General features: G+C 36.0%; 1 protein-coding gene across 4 annotated transcripts; it reads right to left on the bottom strand.

Moving 5' to 3' along the window:
* Positions 1-1397: 1397 nt before the first annotated feature.
* On the bottom strand, positions 1398-5750 carry LOC118483702. 4 transcript variants are annotated; one of them, XM_035979195.1, is made up of 10 exons: positions 5632-5750; positions 5460-5551; positions 4532-5090; positions 4303-4462; positions 3455-3577; positions 3153-3377; positions 2966-3081; positions 2733-2886; positions 2459-2650; positions 1398-1651 (listed from the first exon to the last, which is right to left on the bottom strand). In XM_035979195.1, exons 5-10 carry the CDS (start codon positions 3470-3472, stop codon positions 1571-1573), a joined length of 786 nt encoding a protein of 261 aa, XP_035835088.1. In that variant the 5' UTR covers positions 3473-3577; positions 4303-4462; positions 4532-5090; positions 5460-5551; positions 5632-5750; the 3' UTR covers positions 1398-1570. The 4 variants fall into 4 exon arrangements, with proteins under 4 accessions (XP_035835088.1, XP_035835090.1, XP_035835089.1 ...); XM_035979197.1 differs by having other exon boundaries at positions 4532-4767; XM_035979196.1 differs by having other exon boundaries at positions 5460-5547.
* Between the last annotated feature and the right edge of the window lie 15765 nt (positions 5751-21515).

The raw sequence follows: 21515 nt of genomic DNA, 5'->3' as shown, positions 1-21515 counted from the left end.
TAAAGACAAAAAGACAAAAAAAGTAAATTTACCAAACTACCCTTTTGCATTAAAATATTAAAAACATAATAAGACAAAAAAGTATTTAATATTAATTTTAACTACTTTTAATCTCATCCATCCCATCCTGAAGATCTAATAGTCAGAAAGTGGTTCTCATGGTTCTTACAACTAGAGGTGGTTTTCATTTTAGCGCTCCCCATCTAATCTAATGAAGCCACTAAAGAATTATATTCAAATCTAAAGGTAGCTTACTTCCATATGGTAATCATACTATAGAAAAGTAGAAGGTACTACTACTATATAATAACTAACTAGGTTTGTATCACAAGAGTTGAATATAAGAAATATTAAATAGTTAGTTTGAAGATTTAGAAATAATAAAACGATATTTTGAGATAAGGTACGGCTAAAGTTACATATAAGTAAATAAATAAGCAATAATATTGAAAATGATTTAATGTATTATGTTTTTAACTACTGCTTTTTTAATTAACCCTTATAATAAACAGAATACTAAGGGGTGAAACAAGAGAAGGAGGTAAAAGAATCTTGGGCTCACATAGTTGTGACATGTAACGCAACTAATTGTTTCTTTATTAGGCATAGATTAGCTATATATGTGATTAGCTTGATACAAATTATAGGTTTAACTGGTGCGATTCCCCGCGCTACGTGACGGGAGTTTGGTCGGCATTGATTTGATTCATTACAACACCGACACTCACTCTAACAATTTCCAAAAGGATATGGACTTGTACACTACTAGAAAATCAAGTCTTTTCTCACGGCGTATTTTGTGGTAAATTTGTGGGAAACAAGTAGTAGCAACAAATTTCCCACGAATTTTTTTGGTGTGAAAAAACTTCGTCGGAAATGGCATGAGCGACAATTTTCCCACAAAATTTCTGGCAAAATTCCCACAAACTAAACTCGTCGCAAGATTTGCGTCAACATTCCCACAAAGGTTGTTTTAAACTTTTTCTTTCTATTTAGTGACAAATTTGTCACAAAACATATATTTTTAATATATTTTAAATATTTTAATCTGGCGACAAAATTCCCACGGTTTTGAAATAAATGTTCCACGCTTCTAACAATCATTTTTTGAAGTTTGTGACAAAATTCCCACGATTTTAAATCTACACTGTAACAAATTTCCCACGGATTTTGAATTTACTCTGTGACAAATTTCCCACGGTTATAAATAATAAAATAAGTTCCTTTAAACTTTCTGACAAAATTCCCATTATTTTATAAATCAAATTATTATTTATTTTAAAATTAAAAATTAAAAACCAAAATCTTTTAAAATATATTGCAGAAAATCCTAAAAGATTCCACAGAAAAAAATGTTTATAATCTTAGAATAAAAAAAACAAAACACATGTTTTTGTAACAAAACTAACACGATCTTTAACATACACAAAAAAAATCTTTTTTTCCGAATTTATTAAACTTTGCTTCCATGTTTTTTTGGCCATCGAGCATGTTCGGTCCGCTCTCGTTCACGTTCAACACGTTCTTGTTCCCGTTCTGGTTCACGTTCAACCCTTTCTTGTTCCCGCTCTTATTCAAATTGCTCAAAACGGACTTCTATGTTTTGTCGAGCCTCTCGTTCCTTTTCTAGTTCTGCTTGAACTTTTTGGAGCTAAAGTTTGCCAAAACGAATATAATTAATACATATTAACAAGTAACGGGTCAATCCCAAAAATGACCCACACAAACATACAAGTATATATTAGATAACACACACACGATATAGTCAAATACATTCATACATTTATACACACACATATATATAACAAGAAAATGCATTTATATATACACATACATAATATATACAATTAAATATCAACAACAAATCTTTGTGATCACCTACACATTTTTATCATAAACTTGACATCATTATATAATAGAAAATAAATGATGAATATACATAAGCAACAGGTTAACCATTTACCACAACTCAAGAAGGGCTTATAAAAACAGAAGATTGCTTAATATAATCTACCATCATATGACCTACAAATAGCCCATATTCAATATTTTGTCACAATTATGTACTAAGGAATCTAAAGAACAACCTGAATAAAAAAATGTAAAAGATAAAACATTCCATGGAATAGCCTAAATGTGAAAAACACCCTCACCAATGAAAACTTGATCTCCCTACCTAACATAGTTACTCAAATCGATTAAAGCTTAAAAACCTATATGATCCATAGATTTCTGTTTACAACCATCCCCACTTCGTATATTTAAACAGTATTACATCTAGTATACATTTATTCAAAACACACATACAACATTCATTCTTACACACAATTACATATATTATTTAGAACACACACATACATGCAGATACATTCTTTGCGATGTCTAAAAAACAATGGTTCCCTAAACCAGTCCGACAAGCCCGGAAATATTGGCTAAACAATCATAATAGTAACAATACCTCATGTGATTGCCGGGCATCTAGAATACTAGCTATGGAAGATGTTGTTCCAGTCAGCACAAAATGTGGATCAGAAGATCCCACTCCGAACAACTGGTGGCCCTGACACTCGGGATGCAGACTCTCCCACACTTCCATATCATCGCAATCTGTGTTCCCATACACCCCTTCAAGTTTTTTCATGTAGGAGACCTACAGTTTATCAAAACAAATTGCTTGATATTGTAATAAAAGTTGATACAATAGTTATAAAAAATGATAAAAGATAACTTACATATGAACGTTTTGAACGATCAGTAACAAACTCTAACTTATCATAGTCATTTGCATTGATCTCCCCATCATGTAATCTCTTTTTACACTCTTTGGTGGCGTGGGTATGAAGTAATACTTCCGCGAATCCAACATTTTTACCCTTTATTTTTTTCCTACATAAAAAGAAGTAGTAATTTATAAGTTTTAAGTGTTCATATAGGTTTCTAAAAGTAATAATTATGAATAGCTTACCAAGTTGCGGCGGTGTTCGTCATACCCCATTGACCCGTCTGTATGACGACATAAGTCATTCTTGCGGTTTTCTCTCCCTGCTTTGTACTTCTTTTCCCATCTTCAGTGTTCCAAGACTATAGTGGTAATAGATATATAATACATAAAAATAATTAAGACAAAAAATGTAAATTACTAAAACCCTTACCATACACATACATTCCCATTTCCTACGAGGCACTATATCGGGCGGATATTTGCATTGTATCTCAAAATTGTATCCTTCATCGGGAATACGTTCCCTCGCGTTTAAGGCTTTCTTTTTAGAACTTTTCCTCATATCGCTCATTATGCCTCTTAATCGATCCTTGAGCACGCAAATAAATGAATGACGTATGCTCTGATGTGCTTTTGGATCCCATCTATACATAGTCTACAAAAATAAAGATAAAATTGCAATAAATAATACATATAATCATAACATATACAAATAAATAATTGATAAATTACCCGGAAGCGGTCAAACATGCGTGTCTTTATGTTTTGGGGGATCTTTTTAAACTTGACCCAATCTCCATTAAGACATTGTTCAAGTATTTCCTTTACACGTATATGTATCTTTGGTATACAAACCTACAATATTGAAAAGATATTTGAGAATCAGTATAGTATATATGATAAAACATACAAAACAGATCATAGTTTACCCGCATGAATATAGGTAAATATAGTATAGAGTGTGAGGCTTCCTTGTAGACTTTAAAATGAATGCACAATCTGTCAAAAGCGGGCTGTTTTGACGCAAAATTTGTCCAAAGCTGGCAGCTTTAACATTCAGTTTTGGAAACGTTTTTTTCGGGGCTCAAATGGTATTAAAAAATTACGAAACTTTGTGGGTGAATAATCCGCTCAAGGTACTACATTTTAGGCTAAAACCCCCTCAAAAAGGTTTTGAAATGACCGAGATATGGCCTCTTAAAGTCAGTTTTAAATTCTGCAGCATCGTTTTAAAACTTGTGTCCTCTTTTGACTTGATCTTTACATAGAATTCATAGATTTTAGAGAAAACGACACACACCAAACATAAGGCATTCAGTTATATGTTTTGAATGGTTTGATTGTTTTTTATTTAATTGTTAATTTTGAGATTAATTTTTTGACAAGAGTCGTTTACACCATAACCGTTTAACCTGGTTCCGAACCGAACCGGTTTTTAAACGATCCGGTTCTTATATTTACCATGTAACGATTCCCGGTTCGGTTGGGTCCGGTTCAGAACCGTTGCACAACCCTACTACCAATACTAGTTATAACATCAATAAACAATATATATTAAAATCTTAAAACTAAAAACATACTTTTTCCCGTTGCTTTGTATGAATTGTCTCCCATCACCTTCACCACCACCCTCTAAGTCGTCACCACCACCCTCAAAGTCGTCACCGTCGTCGTTGCCACCATCACCATCGTAGCCATCATCACCATCGTCATAGTCACCATCGTCACCAGCGTCATCATCTAAGAAGTTAAAAATGATAATTAATAAAATGATAACTGATAAAAAAATTAGTAATTTATATCGATTACCATTGTCGCCATCATCAAGGATATCACGTGGCAAATTTTGTAACGTTGTATCGTCCCTATCATCAAGAATATCAGGTGACAAAAAGATAGCAATGATGAGACCGATCTTGTTGATGGCAGTACCAGCAGAATTCCAAGGTTCAGTATGTAGTTTCTCAACATGACAAGGTTGATGATCAAGGATGTGTGTGTAGACCAGAGTCAATACATCTGGTGTATCGGCTAATGCAAGCTCTCTAAAATCATACAAGAAGGTATATTTTAGCGAAGAAAGTGATGGTGAGGGTACACTTGCATCTGAGGATCTTGGAAAAATGGTGGCATATGGGATGTGGAAGTCGTATCCGTGATTAATTGCTGTAAAGGTTTCTGATAAAAAAACTCCAAAGCACAAATAATTGATAGCAATGTGACATTGGAAGACTAAAGACAACATATACAAGACTCTATATAATGTGTACAAGCTAGTAGCTTGTTCGTGTGTTGGCTTTTGTGAGAGATGATGAAGAAGGATCTCAAAAAGAAGTTAGATCAAGTGATCACTTGATAGCTATTGTGTCTGCAAAGGAAGAAGGAAAACCAAGACTTGAGCAAATGCACTACACTTTAATTTAAAGAATGATAATCAACACAAGGGTGCATTAGAATACAACTCTTATCAAAATGGCAAAACAAGACAGTGAAGAGAAAAAAAAAGAATGAAGTGCACAACATGTTTCCAGAGATGGATGATTCTAATCAAGTAGCAATTAGATTATCATCAATAATAACATATACAGATAGCAAAAATAAAGTCCTTTATGTGTTTCGTAATTCATAACAACAACAAAATCAACAATAATAAAGATAGATGTCGCATTAAAATTAAGCCAATATAATTCTCAAACAGGAATGACAATTGATTTAATAAGATGGGTTCAATTCATACCTGTTGTAAAGAAGCGCCGCCAAAAACCACCAACTCGGAGTCTAACGATGGCCGAAAACCACTAGTAGCAGTCGCACAGTCCTCAGCCCTAGCTAGTGAACTCGAATCTTAGATAGGATTGATTAAAGTATGGAGATTTATATCTTGGCAAAGCGAATAAATGACAACTTACCGGTTTGGACCGAACTTTGAATTGTTGCTCCAAATCGTCGCTCTGAAACAAAGAGGGAAACCGCCTAAAACCACCACTCCGTCCACCAGTATAGAAGTAGCGAAAGAGATGGGGAGGGTATAGCGCCAAAATACAATCAGCGGGAAAAGTATATTTAGGGCCTTATATAATTTTGGGCTTTTTAATTTCTATTCATAAATATAACATTATATTTATATTTCATTATTTATTATTAATATCAGGATAATACATGTACATATGTTATATAAAAAAAATTATCGTAATAGTTTAGTAGCTATGATAATCTATGTATTATTCACGTTTGTAGCATATTAGATAAACTTCAAATTTAAAAGTGATAATTATTTCAAATTTTGATAAGTATGTGAAGTCGTTAATTATTATTTCAAATTTTTGAATAAATTGATTTTAGGCTAATTGTAATTATCCTTTTTCTTGCAAATTATAATATGAGAAAAATGCTCGCATAGTCCCTGTGGTTTGTCATGTTTTCACCTTTAGTCCCTAACTTTCTAAAATTACAGCTGTAGTCCCCAACTTTTGCACATTCGTTCTCGTATAGTCCCTAAAGCGGATAGAGGTTAGTTATTTGTGTTAAATGGGTGTGAAATGACCTAAATTCCCTGGAGATAAAACATAATAAATTAAAACATTACCAAAATCAATTTATTATTTATAAATTCAAGTGGGGCCCACCCACCCCAACCCCTCTTCTCCGTAACTGTCGCTGGAAACTCACAGTCGCCGGAGAACAAACCCAAATCTCTCTTTCTCTCTCTTCATCTCTCTCTCGGAAACGATTTAGAGGTTTGATGACATGTTCTAGCTTTATCTTGAATTGATTTTAAAAGGAACAATTCCCTCGCTTTCCTAATCAAAAATCCAAAAAGAAAGGTACATGTTCCAGCTTCAAGGCACGAATTTGAAGTGCATCAACACAAAAAAAGCTCAGGTTCTCACTTTCATATAGAAGGAGGTGCATGTATGATTTATAGACGATTGACACCTGTTTGAACTTTAAACTCATCTTAAATTAACCAAACATTTTTTTATTTGAGTTCCTTTTATGAATCCAAATCCAATAAACAGTAACCCTAAACCTATATCTGCTCCATTACACAAGAATCTTATTAAGCACTTTAACGTGGCTGTTGTTAATTACAAAAATTTCATAACTTTATGACCTACTAGTATTCAAGACTTGGGTTTCAAAAACAGATCTGCAAATCGCGTTATTACAAGGCCAAAACAAATCTGCAGATCGCGTTGCCGTCACAAATCGTCGATGAAACAACATCATCAAACTTGCAACAAACACCAGCGTTGTTCTTTCCGTCGTTGCCGGCTCTGTTTCTTTCTCTCTCAATCACTCTCTTCTCCCTTTATCTGCATTCTCCTTTCTCTCTCTACGTTTTTGTATTTTCTCTCTCTCTAGATATATCTAATTCGGTGAAGATGAGGATGGGTGGTTGATAGTGGGGTAAGATTGGGGGTGTGTTGGGTATTGAAGATGAGGAAAGGGTATTTATGTAATTTCACACTCTCTTAACTGAGAAAACTAGCTGATGTTAGGCCCAGGGACTATTTGGGAACGAAAATTGAAAAGTTAGGGACTATAGCTGTAATTTTAGAAAGTTAGGGACTAAAGGTGAAAAAAGGGCAAACCACAGGGACTATCCGGGCATTTAACTCTTATAATATAAATGGTTTGTTAAATAATAGAAACAATGGGAGTATATCTTGAGTTAAATTTGGCATTAAGAATCATTTTTATATAAAAGGGCATTTTAGTCAAAGTTTTGTATAATTAACGGAACTTGTAATAAAAGTCAGATTACTATTATAACCATGCATTATAACCTCAGAGGATTATACTACATAATAATATGGTCATAATGGAACCTTAAAACAGTAAGAAACTAATCTAATTCGGGTAAGAATCGAAAGTCAAAGCAGAAGTCAAACTTCGCGACTTTCGGTTGCGAACCGACCCTAAACCTGGAATTGACGAGCGGAACATGTTTACACATGTTCTAATAATTATTAACAAGTTATTAAAGTGTTAAAACATAGTTTATAACACCTGCATTATCAGATTATGATTATTTTCAAAACTTGCCCGTTTGACTTTTTAATATTAATAACTTTGACCCGTCAATTGACCAAGCAAACGTGATTCTTAGGAGGTGCCCTTTTGAGGGATTAACACCTACCTAATTACGATCACGTAGCCATGTTCGCCTTGAACAATGGATGGACCATTAAGGTCTAAACCGAAAGTTAAAGCTTTTATCGAAAAAGCTTGACTTTTGGCTTCTAAAAGCCTATAAAAAGAAAAGCAGGAGTTAGGGACACTTACTAAAGGTCCTAGCTCGAACTTGAACTCACCACCAATTTATCTTGAAACCACCACTATTACTATCGTCGCCGATTCATCTTGAAACCACCACCACACTGTCATCGTTGCCGCCGATTTTACCATGAAACCACCACCACTACCGTCATCTTGAGGCTCTGGAGAAGGAGGAGATAAAGGGAGAAAAAGAGAGAGAGAGAGATAGAGAGAGGAAATTTCAGTGAGAGAGAGAGAGAGGGGAAATTTCAGTGTGAGAGAGAGAGAGATGTTTGCAGATTTTTTATAAATGTAAATCTTTTTATATTTTACACAACAATCCCTTACTATAACTTATTTTACACAATAGTACCTGATGAGATAGAATGACAAGAATACCCTCATGTGCAAGATAAAATACCATATTCAATAAAAAAAAGTTGACTGAGTTACAGCTAAAGGACATAAAGTGCAAGATTTTGAAACGTTAAAGACAAAACTCGTCAAATTTAAACGCAAAGGACACCGCCTGCAATTTGGTACAAACATAAAGGACAAAACTTGTAATTTACTCTAGATATATACATACGTAGACAAAAACATGCAAACAGACATACATATATATACATACACATGCATATATATATACACGTATACACATATATACATGTAAAGTTACATGCAAAATCTTAATAAATAAAAAAAATAAAGGTTTATGGAAACTTTTGGATTTATGAGATGTTATTTCATTATACTAACAAAATAATAAAATTTTAATTAATGAAAACGTTTTGTGGGGGAAATTGTCGCAATTTGCGACAACTTTGCCATGACTTTTGATTTTTTTTTTGTTTTTAAATTGTTTGTTTTAGTGTACTTATAAAATTTAATAGCTAAAAAATAACGTTTTGTGGGAAACTTGTTGCAACTTGGGGCAAATTTTCTACAACTTTTGATTTTTTTTTGTTTTTAAAATGGTTATATCATTATACTAATAAAAAAAAGAAAATTTAATAAATAAAAATAGCGTTTTAAGTTTGGGTAAATTTTTGATTTTTTTAGATTTTAAACTATTTGTTTAATTGTACTAACAAATAACATAATTTAATGGAAAAAGTCAAGTTTTGTGGGAAAACCGTGGATAGTTGCAAAAACATTGGATTTTTTTAGTTTTTAATTTGTTTATTTTATTGTAGTAACGTATAACAAAATTTAATAAATAAATAAAGAAATAAAGTTTTGTGATAAAATTGTCACATGTTGCGGTAACCTTGCATCACTTTTCGATTTATTAGTTTTAATTTTGTTTTATTTTTTACTAGCAAATATAATCAGTTATTAAACAGAAAAAATGGTTATTGTATTTTATTAATTTTAACTTTCACCCATTGGACGATATTAATCTCAACTTAAAAAATTCCGCCTGTCAATCCTAACTTGTAAGAAATTAGCCCATACCCAGTTACTTTTTCGCTGACGTGGTACAAACCTAGTTATTTGCTAATGTGTATGCTTATGTTTATGCTTATATGGCACAAACCTATTTATTGGATTTTAATAATCTTAACTTTCACCACCATAAACAACCACCATCAACAACCACGACCACCAACCGCCACCACCACCACCATGGCGGCTGCTGGTTGTGGTCGTTGATGGTGGGGTGGTGGTAGCGGCTGATTGTGGTGGGTGATGGTGGTGGAAGTGGTGGCTAACGGTGGTGGTTGTTGATGGTGGTAGTGAAAGTTAGGATTATTAAAATCCAATAATTAGGTTTGTGCCATATAAGCGTAAACATAAGTAGACATATCAGCCAATAACTATGTTTGTGTCATGTTAGAAAAAGGACTGATGGGGTCAAATTCGTACAAGTTGAGATTCATGTAGACCAATGAGTGAAAGTTAAGATTATTAAAATCCAAATAATGTTTTGTGGAAAAATTGTTGCAAGTTGCGACAACTTTGCCATGATTTTAGATTTTTTAGTCTGTAAAATTGTTTATTATATTGCATGAACAAATAATATGAGTTATCAAATAAAAAAATAGTAATGTTCTACGGGTAAAATGTGGCAAGCCGCGACAACTTTGACACGTATTTTGATATTTTAGTTTTTAAATATGTTTATTTTTATCGTACTAACAATTAACAACCAAAGAGCCTTTGGTCTACCTATATCAAGGCATTGAATAAGGCCTTGCCTTTTCATATGAAAGAGGGTTTGAATCCCATTGACAAAAATTTAGCAGTTCCAATAAAAAAAAAGTTAACAAAAAATGATAAACAATATAGTTAAATTTTGTGGGAAAATTGTTGCAAGTTGCCACAAATTTGCCACTAATTTGAATATTTTTTTAGTTTTTTAATTGCACTAACTAATAATAAAAGTTAATAAATGAAAATAAAAAGCAAAGTTTTGTGGGAACATTGTTGGAAACATAGTTAACTTTGCGACGAAATTGCCACAAATAAATGTTTGGTGACTATCTTGTCCAAAAATTGTGGGAAAATATATGGTTTTTAATATTTGTCTAAAATTTGTGGGAAATTTGTCAAAAGGTTGCCACAAATTTGGCACCGTTTTAAATTTTTTTAATTTTATAAATTGCACTAACTAATAACAAAGTTAATAAATGGAAAAAAACAAAGTTTTGTGGGAACATTGTTAGAAACATAGTTAACTTTGTAACGAAATTGCCACAAATACAGGCTTGGTGACTATCTTGTCGAAAAATTGTGAAAAAATTTATGGTTTTTAATATTTGTCTAAAATTTGTGGGAAACTTGTCGCCAGAATTAAGTTGTGGGAAATTTGTCAAAAAGTTTTGTAGCAAAAAGCCCACTTTTCTAGTAGTGGTATTTTACATCAATAAAATAGTCAAGTTATATAAACAATCAAAACTTGTTATATTAGAAATCATATTATATTATGAAAAAGGCTAAAAAAGTTTGGAAATAGAGGGAATTGGAATTGGAATGTGAATGTGAATTCCTTTTAAGTTTGTTAGTTTATTTTCAGACATATTAAAGGGAATTGGAATGTGAATTTCATCTCTTAAGATGTTTGGTTCACATAATTTAATGGAACCGGCCGGAATCTCAATTCCAATCGTTATGTGTTTGTTTGATAATGGAATTGGAATTCGAATCTGGCATGAATTCTTTCGAATTCATTTAACTAAATCAATTCAAAATCCTTCCTACATGTGAAAGAATTAAAGTAATATCATTCGAATCTTCGACTGTTTCAACTCGCACCGTTTCGACCCATACTGTTTCGATCCAAACCACCCGTAATGTTTCCACTCGGACTATTTCAAACCGAAGACCCATACAGTTTCGTCTCGAACCATTTTGACCTGAAGTGTTTAGTCATGAACCGTTTCGACCCGAAGTGTTTAGACGTGAACCGTTTGACCGGTACCGTTTCTACCCAAATAGTTTCGACGCAAACCATTTCGACCTAAACTGTTTAGATGCGAACCGTTTCGACTTCGACTGGTACCATTTCGACTCGAACCATTTCGACCCGTACCATTTCTACGTGAACCGTTTGCCGCGAGCCATTTCGACCCGAACCGGTTCGACGCAACTCATTTTGACCTGAACTGTTTAGACGCGAACCGTTTCGACCCGTACCATTTCCATTTTGACTCCTACCGTTTTGACGCACACTGTTTCGACACGTACCATTTCTATGCGAACCGTTTCGACGCAAAATTTTGACCCGAACCGGGGGTTGTGGTGCCGGGGTGATGGATTCCAATTCATTTGACAACCAAACACATCAAAAATGAAATTTAGATTCCGATTCCAACAATTTCCAATCCCAATTGGAATGTTTAAATTCCAAATCCAATTCCTTCAAATTCTAATTTCTATACAAATTCCAATTCCAATTCCAAAACATTCCGCGAACCAAGTGCAAAGGGTTTCATGAAGACTAGGTTCTGCATTTTGGGTCTTGTTAGTTTGAATTATATTATTGGAACCACTCAACCTTAGATGCCAATTTGTGCATCCAACGTAACATTACTTCCTTCGCAAAATATACCTTGTATAGATTCCAAAATGGCAAATACTCATTCTAATCAACAAGGTTCATTTCCATGATCGTATGTTCTTTTTTCGTATCCCATGTCTTCGCAAACTTGTCCAATATTAATTTGTATCTGATGCAGTTTCGGAAGCAATCAAATGGGTCGGTAACAAATGATAATCATATGTTTCAAAAAAGGAACCCAAAGGTTCAAGAACAAAGTTCTTGTAAATTCAATTCAATCAAAAACTCCCTAAAACAATAAACCCTAGCTCCTAATTTATAATGAATAAAATAGATAAACTAGGAAATTCAAATCCCCACAAAATAGGGAACTAAATAAAAACATCAAAATTCGAATAATAAAAGATTAAAAATTATTTGGGTTTGACTCAAGATGCTCCTGCATCATACTCCTCCTTTTCGAAAAAAACTCGTCCTCGAGTTTAGTCTTTGGAACAAAACCACCTGGGTCGAAGGGAACATCAACCCGATTCCCATATACTATTATCATCATGACCCGCCTAAACAAGCTAACTTTACGGGTCGTCTCGTCCGGTTCCGGACCAGTACCACCCAGGTCAAATGAGCATTGGACCGCCTAGTGTTCGCTATGAACTTGAACCGCTCAAGATGTATATTTTGGAGTGGCCTACTTGTAAATTTACATTTACCCACGGAACCCTGAAGATTGTTGATATTATTTCCTTTACCACATGTATAGATAACCTTCTTTTGCTCACTATTTGAATAAAGGTTAACAGTAACTTTTTCATAAAGCTTCATGGTTGCTGAGTCACCATTTTGAATCAATTTATCATCTTTTTCTAGAAGCCAACGTGAGTATTGAGTATTGCATGGGACAAATGCTATCTCTAAATATTATTGGACCCACCACATCAAGTGAAACCTTAATATCTTCAATTTTTTTATCTGGAAATACGGAATTAATAGCGATAATCACCGAAAGTATATGCATGGCAACCCCCATATTATCATCTTCTTGAATTTTGAAATTGATAGAGGATCCCGTAACTTGCGGCAACATGATTGGGACGTCCAAAACAGGCTCACCACCACCAACATTCGCCCCAACTCCACCCATAACCACCACATCTCCATAGATAATGGTTGAATCATTGCCATAGCTGTCATCGGCCCCCTCTTGAATGGGCAACTTGTTAATTACCCGGTTCACAAATAAACATTCATCTTCATCGAAATCACTTCCATTTTCATCAAACTTCGGTCCTACATCAAACTTAGCCTCATTTTGCGTTTTACCCTCGGAATAAGTCGGCTCATACCCCCCTCTTCGGAAAAAACTCAAATAAATGAAAATAGAGATTACATGGTTGGCATCCATAAGGAAAGAGATAATAAAATATTTAATGTGGATGATTTAATTGAAAAGTGTGATCATCATCATGGTGGAAATACACGTGGGCATTAAAGGTTTGGCATGGATAATCCACACAATTCTAGAGATTTAAATTGTTGCAAAGAATCAAGAACGAATATTGGGTCAGCGGAGTCCATGGGTGTAACGCCCAACTTCTTCATACTTTCCATATTTAGAAGGTCTTGCTTGTATTTCTATTTTTGGAAGTCATGTGTTCTTGTAACCGTTCTTTCTTTGTAATCGTTGTAAAATCCGAGACTTGGATCATAAATAAAACTTGTATTTTGTTAAATTCATGTTGTACATACCTTATACATGCTCATACATTCAGTGTGAAACAATTGATGCTTATTCGTAATTCTTGGAAATTATGTGCTAAACTTGCAAATATAAGAAACTCATGCATAATACGTCTTTTGTATGAATACGATACTTAAATACGACATTCATACACTTAATTATACTTGGTTTATGTTCCTCATACTTTAATTGTCCTTAAACTTTGCTTAAATGTCATAAACAACCCCTAGAACACCTTAAAACCCTAATTTATAAACTTCAGGGGCCTATTTGTAATTAACTGAAACTTGACCCCTGCCCCTTGTTTCTGGCCGCAAAGACACACTTAAAAACCTTTGTCGGCCGCGAGCCCTATGAATCCGGAACCAACTCGTTAACAGTCTTGGATTGTTCGACTTTTTGGTGGGTTTTGAGTGGTTTAAGGTGTGTTTCCTGCATTAATGACCCACAACCACTACCCATAACCCTTCTCCTATAAATACCACACTAATCCAAGTCCTAAACACCTTACAAACTCATCTAAATCATTCTCAAATCATATAAATCGTAGATGAATTCACAAGTTCGGACAGAAGCATACATCTTCAGAAAAGTGAGGATAACTCACTCGTTTCTTGTCCGTTTTGCCTCATTCTTTTTCCAATATACTTGGATTAACCTTAGCTTCGATTCCATGGGTTTTTCATAGCAAACTAGTCCCAGGAACGTCGCCAAAAGGGCTCCAAAGTTCACTGTTCATTTCTATTTTCAATCAAACTTTACTAAACTTGTTCAAACTTGAGTCAAACTCATCTCAAACCTATGTCCTTATACTTATAACCACTTCTATGGTTAGTTAGGCTTAAAAACAAGGTTGAGGCATTCAAAATCAGAGGTTAAACCTCACAAACATTCTGTTTTGTTTAGGGTTTTTAACCCACAAGTAATGTTCAAGTCCAAGACTTGATGTAGGTGTGATTAAGGACTAACTTGGGTTGTCCTACATAAAATCCCCATATTGCTTGATTATTTCTTATAGATTAGTTGTTTATATTCTTATATTACTTTTAGTTCATGACCCTCCTTGTATGTTTTTACATCAAGTGTAGTGGTGAACACTTAGAGGTACCTAAATGAAAGACTTAATCTTCTACCTCATGCTTGATTATTGGACATAATAATATATAACCTAAATAATATTTATATATACTATTCAACATTCGAATCTTTGATGATGAACTTGTGTTCATTCGTTAAAGTACTAGAATAATATCATCTAAGACATAAAAGTTGTTATGATTCTAATGGGTATGCTACTTATGAAAACAATATAACCCTTGGGGTTACATAGTGTCAAAACAAGTATTTTGTGCTAAAAGATGTTTACTTTCGTATACATATGTTCTTATGTTTTAACCTCCAAATCTTTAATCTAACATTACTCTCCGATACTCATACGCGTTGTTTACTTCGTGTAGAAGGACTTGGTGTTCCAACCCCCTAATCAACAAACAACTCGCTCGCGGATTCTCAAGTTCAAGACTTGCAAAACCGTGAGTACACTTGACCCATTTACTTTTAAAGACACTTTGGGTTGTAACATGTTATTATACAAAATACACACTCACACACTTAAACATTCCTTATACTCTCAATCCGTTATACATGCTACTTGTTTACTTAGGTTCATGCTCGATTAAACATGCTATATGTCATTAACTTTGCTAAGCCCTCAACTTAACATATATAGCGCTATAGGAGTAGCACACCACCCGTAGGGGTCTTGTTAAGTCTTTACTCTAAACGGTCTCGTTATGTTTGTGGCGAGGGATGCTAAATACTAGTGGACACTTGGGTTTGACGTATTGCTATTCATGCTAGTTACCTTGTTTTCAAATTGTCATGTGGATTCGAGATAATGTTTTTTATACTTATGCTATACTTATTCAAACCCTGTGTACTTGCCTTTGTTTGCATTGAAATTATTTTAAACATGTTACAGTTTGAGGATGATGATGCTATGAAACGAAGTAGCGATGATGTCTAGATACACATTTAGACATCTTAGGTTTAAATTGCTGTATCAAATTTTTTTATGTTTATGTTATGAACGATGTTGTTATTTGAATTTCTTGTAATGTGTTGATAATTTTTATTCTGAAATGAAAATGGTTGATTTAAATATTGTCACAAATAGTGTTATGAAGTCTTTTGCAATCTATTTCGTCTCATCTCGATGATTCCGCCATCGGTTTGGTGTGACAAATTGGTATCGGAGCCATAACTATAGGGAATTATGTAGAATTGCCATGTTCGACCTAGTCTATAGTAGGAACCATATTTTTTACCATTCTTGATTCTTGATTAAAATGTATTCTTTCTACTTTGCTTCCTTCTCTTCTTTTTGGTCTTAATATTTACATAATGTCTTTCCTACAACATTTTACATAATACACTTGAAGACTTTAAGACACTCTTTATACAAAAGAGACGAGTTTACCAAAATAGGCGTGAAACCCACAATTTGGTGAACGAACCTCATTCCGCTTATTCTTATTTTGCACGAAATTTCGCCATTAAGCTAGGAGTGAAATTCACATCCTAATGGTAAATTTCCAATTCAAACTCTAGTGGACCCTCGTCAAAGTGTTGAAATTTTATTTTGACCCGACGAGTACTAACCACATTAGGGTACGAAATCGTCAAGTTAGGGGTGAAACCCGCACCTTGTCGATTAAGTACCATTCCTTGATTTTCGATCTCGCCAAAGTTTCGATTGTTTCGATCGATTACAGACATTTAGTAATTGGAAGGGTAAGATACCGTTAATCGCGTCTCGACGAGAGTATCCTACCTATAGGCCAAAGCACGTTTCTCTAATTTGAAAAGACTTTCGATTCACTTTGGAATAGTCGATGTTTCTCTACCCGAAACAATCCTATGTTTTATGAGCCTCTCTTTTATGTGATTCAATTTATATGTGATTTTATACTTGCTACCTCATTCGTTACAAAACCGTTACACAATTTGCACGTCTCGCGCAATAAAAATACATTAATAATTCTCATGAACAAACTAAATTTATATTCTTTTTACGCATTCATACTTGTTTATACTTGTTGAATACTTGTTGAATTCATGTTAGTTATGTGAAGAATACGTGATACATCATGCTTGCATACTTAAACTTGGAAAAATTATTTTAAATTTATGATCAAGTCTCATCCAATTCCTTCTCTTTCGATTCATAGATGTCGTCCAGCGGTGCACCAAAGAGGACCAAGTCAAAGAAGGGTTCGACCTCCAACGCCAAATCAAACTCCATGTCACAAAGGGATTGCCTGAAATTCATGGCCAAGCAAATGGCTAAGGTCATACCTGACATTGTTAGCAACATTCAGCCAAACACCCATTCACCGCATGGCTCTGTCGACTCAAAGGCAGAAAAACCCAAATCAACCTTCCAATTCAAGCAATTCATGGCTTGTAAACCCTTAGAATTTACTAGCAAAGATGGCGCTACCGCCATGATAAATTGGTTTGACGCGATTGAGCTTACTTTCTTGCAAAGCGGTTGTCACAATGAGCTAAGAACCTTGAACGCAACTGGGGTTTTCCGTTCAAGGGCACTGGAATGGTGGACCACCGAATGCAACAAGAGGGGAAACGATGTTGCACATGCCATGCTTTGGGATGAGCTCAAGCAGCTCATGAAATATCACTTTTATCCTCCTCACGAGCTCCAGAAATTGGAGAATGAATTTTGGAACCTAACGCAAAAGGGGACTGATATGGATGGTCTGATCACGCTTTTCAAACAGCTTAGTGTCCTTTGTCCTGGACAAGTCGACTATGTCCCCAAAACCATAGCCAAGTTCATCCGTTGTGTTGCACCTTCCTTGACTAACCATGTTGCCTCTGCTTGCCCCAAAACCATTGAGGAAGCCTTTAGCATAGCCACCAAACTCAACAACAATTGCATCCTTCATGGAACCTTTGATAAGGTTTCGACGAAGAGTGCGCATCAAGCCGTCACTGACACCACCAATGCTACCACCGCTGTTGAACCTTCACCCTCCCAACCAAAGAAAAACCGTCGCAAGAAGCGGAAGGCTTCAAGACAGAATTGTGTGGTTGTCACTCAGCCAAAACCCTCAACCCATCCAATCAGTAGCTGTCGTTAATCCCACAACCCTAGAACCACCAATAAGAAACTACACTGGGACATGGCCCAAGTATAACCAATGTTCTTACCATCACCTTACTGGCACCCCATGTCGCAAATGCGCCACCTGTCACATGCCGGGGCATTTCGCCGATCGTTGTCGCTAAAACCCAAAGCCTGCCCAAGATCAGGCTATCGTTGCAAACCCTACTCCTAATCAGGCTTAACCTCAAGTTGCTCCTGTGCGAGCATGCTTTAAGTGTGGTGATCTCAATCATTTGGCCAACGTGTGTCCTCAGCGTAATCAACCTCAACAGCAGCAGCATCAACAGGCTCAGCAACCAGGTAGGGGCCGAGCATTTCCCCTCACTACTGCTCAAGCCTAAAATGCAAACGACGTCATTACTGGTACGTTCCTTGTGAACCATGTTTATGCTTCTTGTCTATTTGATACTGGTGCGGATAAAAGTTTTGTGTCATTAGAATTCGAACCTTTGCTTGTGTGTAAACGCTCTAAGTTGCCAAGATCTTTCGCTGTCGAAGTCGCTAATGGTAAATCCGTCGCTGTCGATTCCGTTCTTTCCAATTGTTCCTTGATTCTTAACGATCATACCTTCTCGATCAATCTTATACATATGCAAATGGGTAGCTTTGACATCATAGTAGGAATGGACTGGCTTAGGCGAGTTCGTGCTAAAGTCGTTTGTTCTGAAAAGTTCATCCGCCTTCCTCTTCCAAACCGTGATTCTCTACATGTGTATGGCGAGAAATCTTCTCAAGGTTTCAAGCTTATGTCGTGTATCCAAGCAAACAAATGCTTACGCAAGGGTACCTTCGCCTTTGTCGCCCAGATTGTGGAAAAGAAGGACAAAAGCCCAAGCGTAAGCGACGTTCCCGTCGTACGTGATTTTCCCGATGTGTTTCCCGACGATCTTCCTGGTCCGCCTCCTGCTCGTTCTGTCGACTTTCACATCGATTTAGGGCCTGGCGCTACGCCTGTCGCTAAGTCTTCCTACCATTTAGCACCCTCTAAGATGCAAGAGCTCTCGAGTCAACTTCAAGAGCTTCTTGATAAAGGCTTTATATGCCCTATTACTTCTCCTTGGGGCGCTCCCGTTCTATTCGTCAAAAAGAAAGATGGGTCATTCGGAATGTGAATTGACTATCGTGAGCTCAACAAGCTTACTGTCAAGAACCGATACCCTCTTCCTCGGATCGATGACCTCTTCGATCAATTGCAAGGCGCGACCTGCTTTTCCAAGATCGATCTTCGTTCTGGGTACCATCAACTTCGAGTCCTCGAAGAAGATGTACCTAAAACTGCCTTTCGTATGCGTTATGGTCATTACAAGTTCGTGGTCATGCCCTTTGGTTTGACCAACGCACATGTTGTTTTCATGGATTTGATGAATCGCGTGTGCAAAGCGTACTTGGACCGTTTCGTGATCGTCTTCATCGACGATATTCTTATCTCTTCCAAGACACAAGAAGAGCATGAGCGACAATTGCGTCTTATGCTTCAACTTCTTCGTACTGAACGTCTATACGCCAAATTCTCCAAGTGCGAATTTTGGTTAACAGAGGTTCAATTCCTTGGTCATACTGTCAACGAACTTGGTATTCACGTTGACCCCGCTAAAATCGAAGCTGTGAAGAACTGGATCACACCTAAATCTCAGTCTAAAATTCGTTCGTTTCTTGGTCTTGTTGGTTATTATCGTCGTTTTATCTCTAACTTCTCGAAGATCGTTGTTCCTTTTGTTAGTCCCTCGGATGGGATCTTCTTGTCCGTAAACGTAGATGAATCGTAAAGTGATCAATGCGCGGAATTCATGTAATCACATAGCAGATATACAAAGACAACATTCTACTTTGAATCACCGTCTGATATTCTATTGAATGATGTGAAAATGTACAGGAGCCAGAAAGAACTCAGACATACAAAAGGTAGGTAGAAAGTGAAAGTGTCAAAAGGTTCTAAATAAACTGACCTACCAGCTATTTATAGGCAAGGACAGAATAAGAGAGTGCTGGCCGATCGGTTGGGCTAGCCGATCGGCTGACAATGCTAACCGGTCGAGTAGCCTGCTCGATCGGCCGGGCTGTCCGATCGGTTGGGCTAGCCGATCGGCTGGCAACATAAGCACTTAACAAAAACTTCACCGTATTCTGTCCTGCTTTACATACAAACATGCAAAATGCATACACAACTATACAAAATATGACTACATGTTGACGGAAGCTACAGACGTTATTGCACTAACAGACTCCCCCTCGGATGTAGCTGTAGTTCCTTCCAACATAGTCTTTATTTCCTCCTGTTGCGTCTCCTCTCTTTAGCCTTTTGTCTTCTCTGTTCAGCTCGTTCCTCTAACATTCTTCTTCTTTTATGCCTGCCCTCATTTATCCACCATTTTCGGTATTCTGGGTCGCCATCACGCTTTCGATCCCACTTTGGAATTTTATTCTCTTCAGATTCGATAGGCGTTTGATCAGTAGGCGGCACATACCCAAGATTTCTTCTTCCCCTCTCTGCAGCTTTTTTAGCTATCTCTTTCTGTCTTTGACTTCGCTTGTACGCCTTTAGAAATTCATCAACTTCAAGATCTCTCCATTTTGTCTTCCAATTTTTCCCTGAATTGATTTCTTTTGCGAAACAAACATCTACCACTCCTTAATACTGCGTAGCTATCTCTTGGTCTTTCTTATCATATATTATCTTGTTGACAAACAGGCAATCTATATCTTTCTTCGAACAGTTGACTAACCACATAGGATCCAGGATACTTATTCTTCGACCTTCTCCAGTGAACTTGTCATACAAAGAAATAACTGCTTCAGCTGTAGAGGGATTGTATAACCAAGCTTGAAATAGATCATAGAAATCTTGTTCAATGGCTCTGAGTGGCATATTCTTCAAACACCTTGGAGGCTTCAACGTAATGTCTTTTTCTCCACTCTCCAAGTATTTAACAATCTGCTTCGGATATTGTGGTTTCCAATCTGGATAATTGTTCTTTGCTTGCCACTTGATGTAATTCCACAAATCCTGATCACGTTCTCGAACTTCTGGACCGTAGTAGTATTGTTTGATATTCTTTGTAACCACCAACTCATCTACGTCCCACCAGGGTAAAGTAGCTATATCAGCTAAGAATTCAAAGTACTGTACACCTTGCTCCCTTCTGATTGCATAAACTTTTAAGTCTTCCAAATATCCCCAAGATAGAATATCTCCCCGAGAAAGATCTTTGCTATGAGTGAAGTATTGAAGAGCCCTGAGAGTCTTTCTTTCTTTTGGCATATTCTTGAACCACCTTTTTCTTTCTTCTGCTATTATCTCTCTAGGAACCGGTTCAGGAATATCTACTGTAGCAACCCTTTCTTCAATCTTTCTTCTCAACTCATTTTCATTCTTTTCTTGAAACAACTCTGTGAAAGCAGGGAATGCAACATCTTCCCCTTCATAATGAAAATCAACTCCATCTTCCTCTGAATCAGACGCACTTTCAACAATCACGTCATCATAATGATCAGCTTCATGAGGGTATCTAGGCTCGAAATCTTTTGCAGGTGAGTGAGGAATTTCATCTTCAATATCGAATTTAAATTTTCCACCTTCCAAACCCAATTCCTCTAACATTTC

Source organism: Helianthus annuus, chromosome 11, assembly GCF_002127325.2.
Source record: "Helianthus annuus cultivar XRQ/B chromosome 11, HanXRQr2.0-SUNRISE, whole genome shotgun sequence".
In the NCBI taxonomy this organism is placed as follows: domain Eukaryota; kingdom Viridiplantae; phylum Streptophyta; class Magnoliopsida; order Asterales; family Asteraceae; genus Helianthus; species Helianthus annuus.
The sequence above is the reverse complement of the archived record's forward strand: the minus strand, read 5'-3'. Positions and strand labels throughout refer to the sequence as shown.

What these genes read in the sequence shown, in the direction of transcription:
- LOC118483702 (XM_035979195.1), bottom strand. An exon ending in AATGGGAATGTATGTGTATG is followed by an intron (nt 3,082 to 3,152) that starts GTAAGGGTTTTA and finishes TTACCACTATAG; the next exon opens with TCTTGGAACACTGAAGATGG. An exon ending in ATCGTTCAAAACGTTCATAT is followed by an intron (nt 2,651 to 2,732) that starts GTAAGTTATCTT and finishes GATAAACTGTAG; the next exon opens with GTCTCCTACATGAAAAAACT.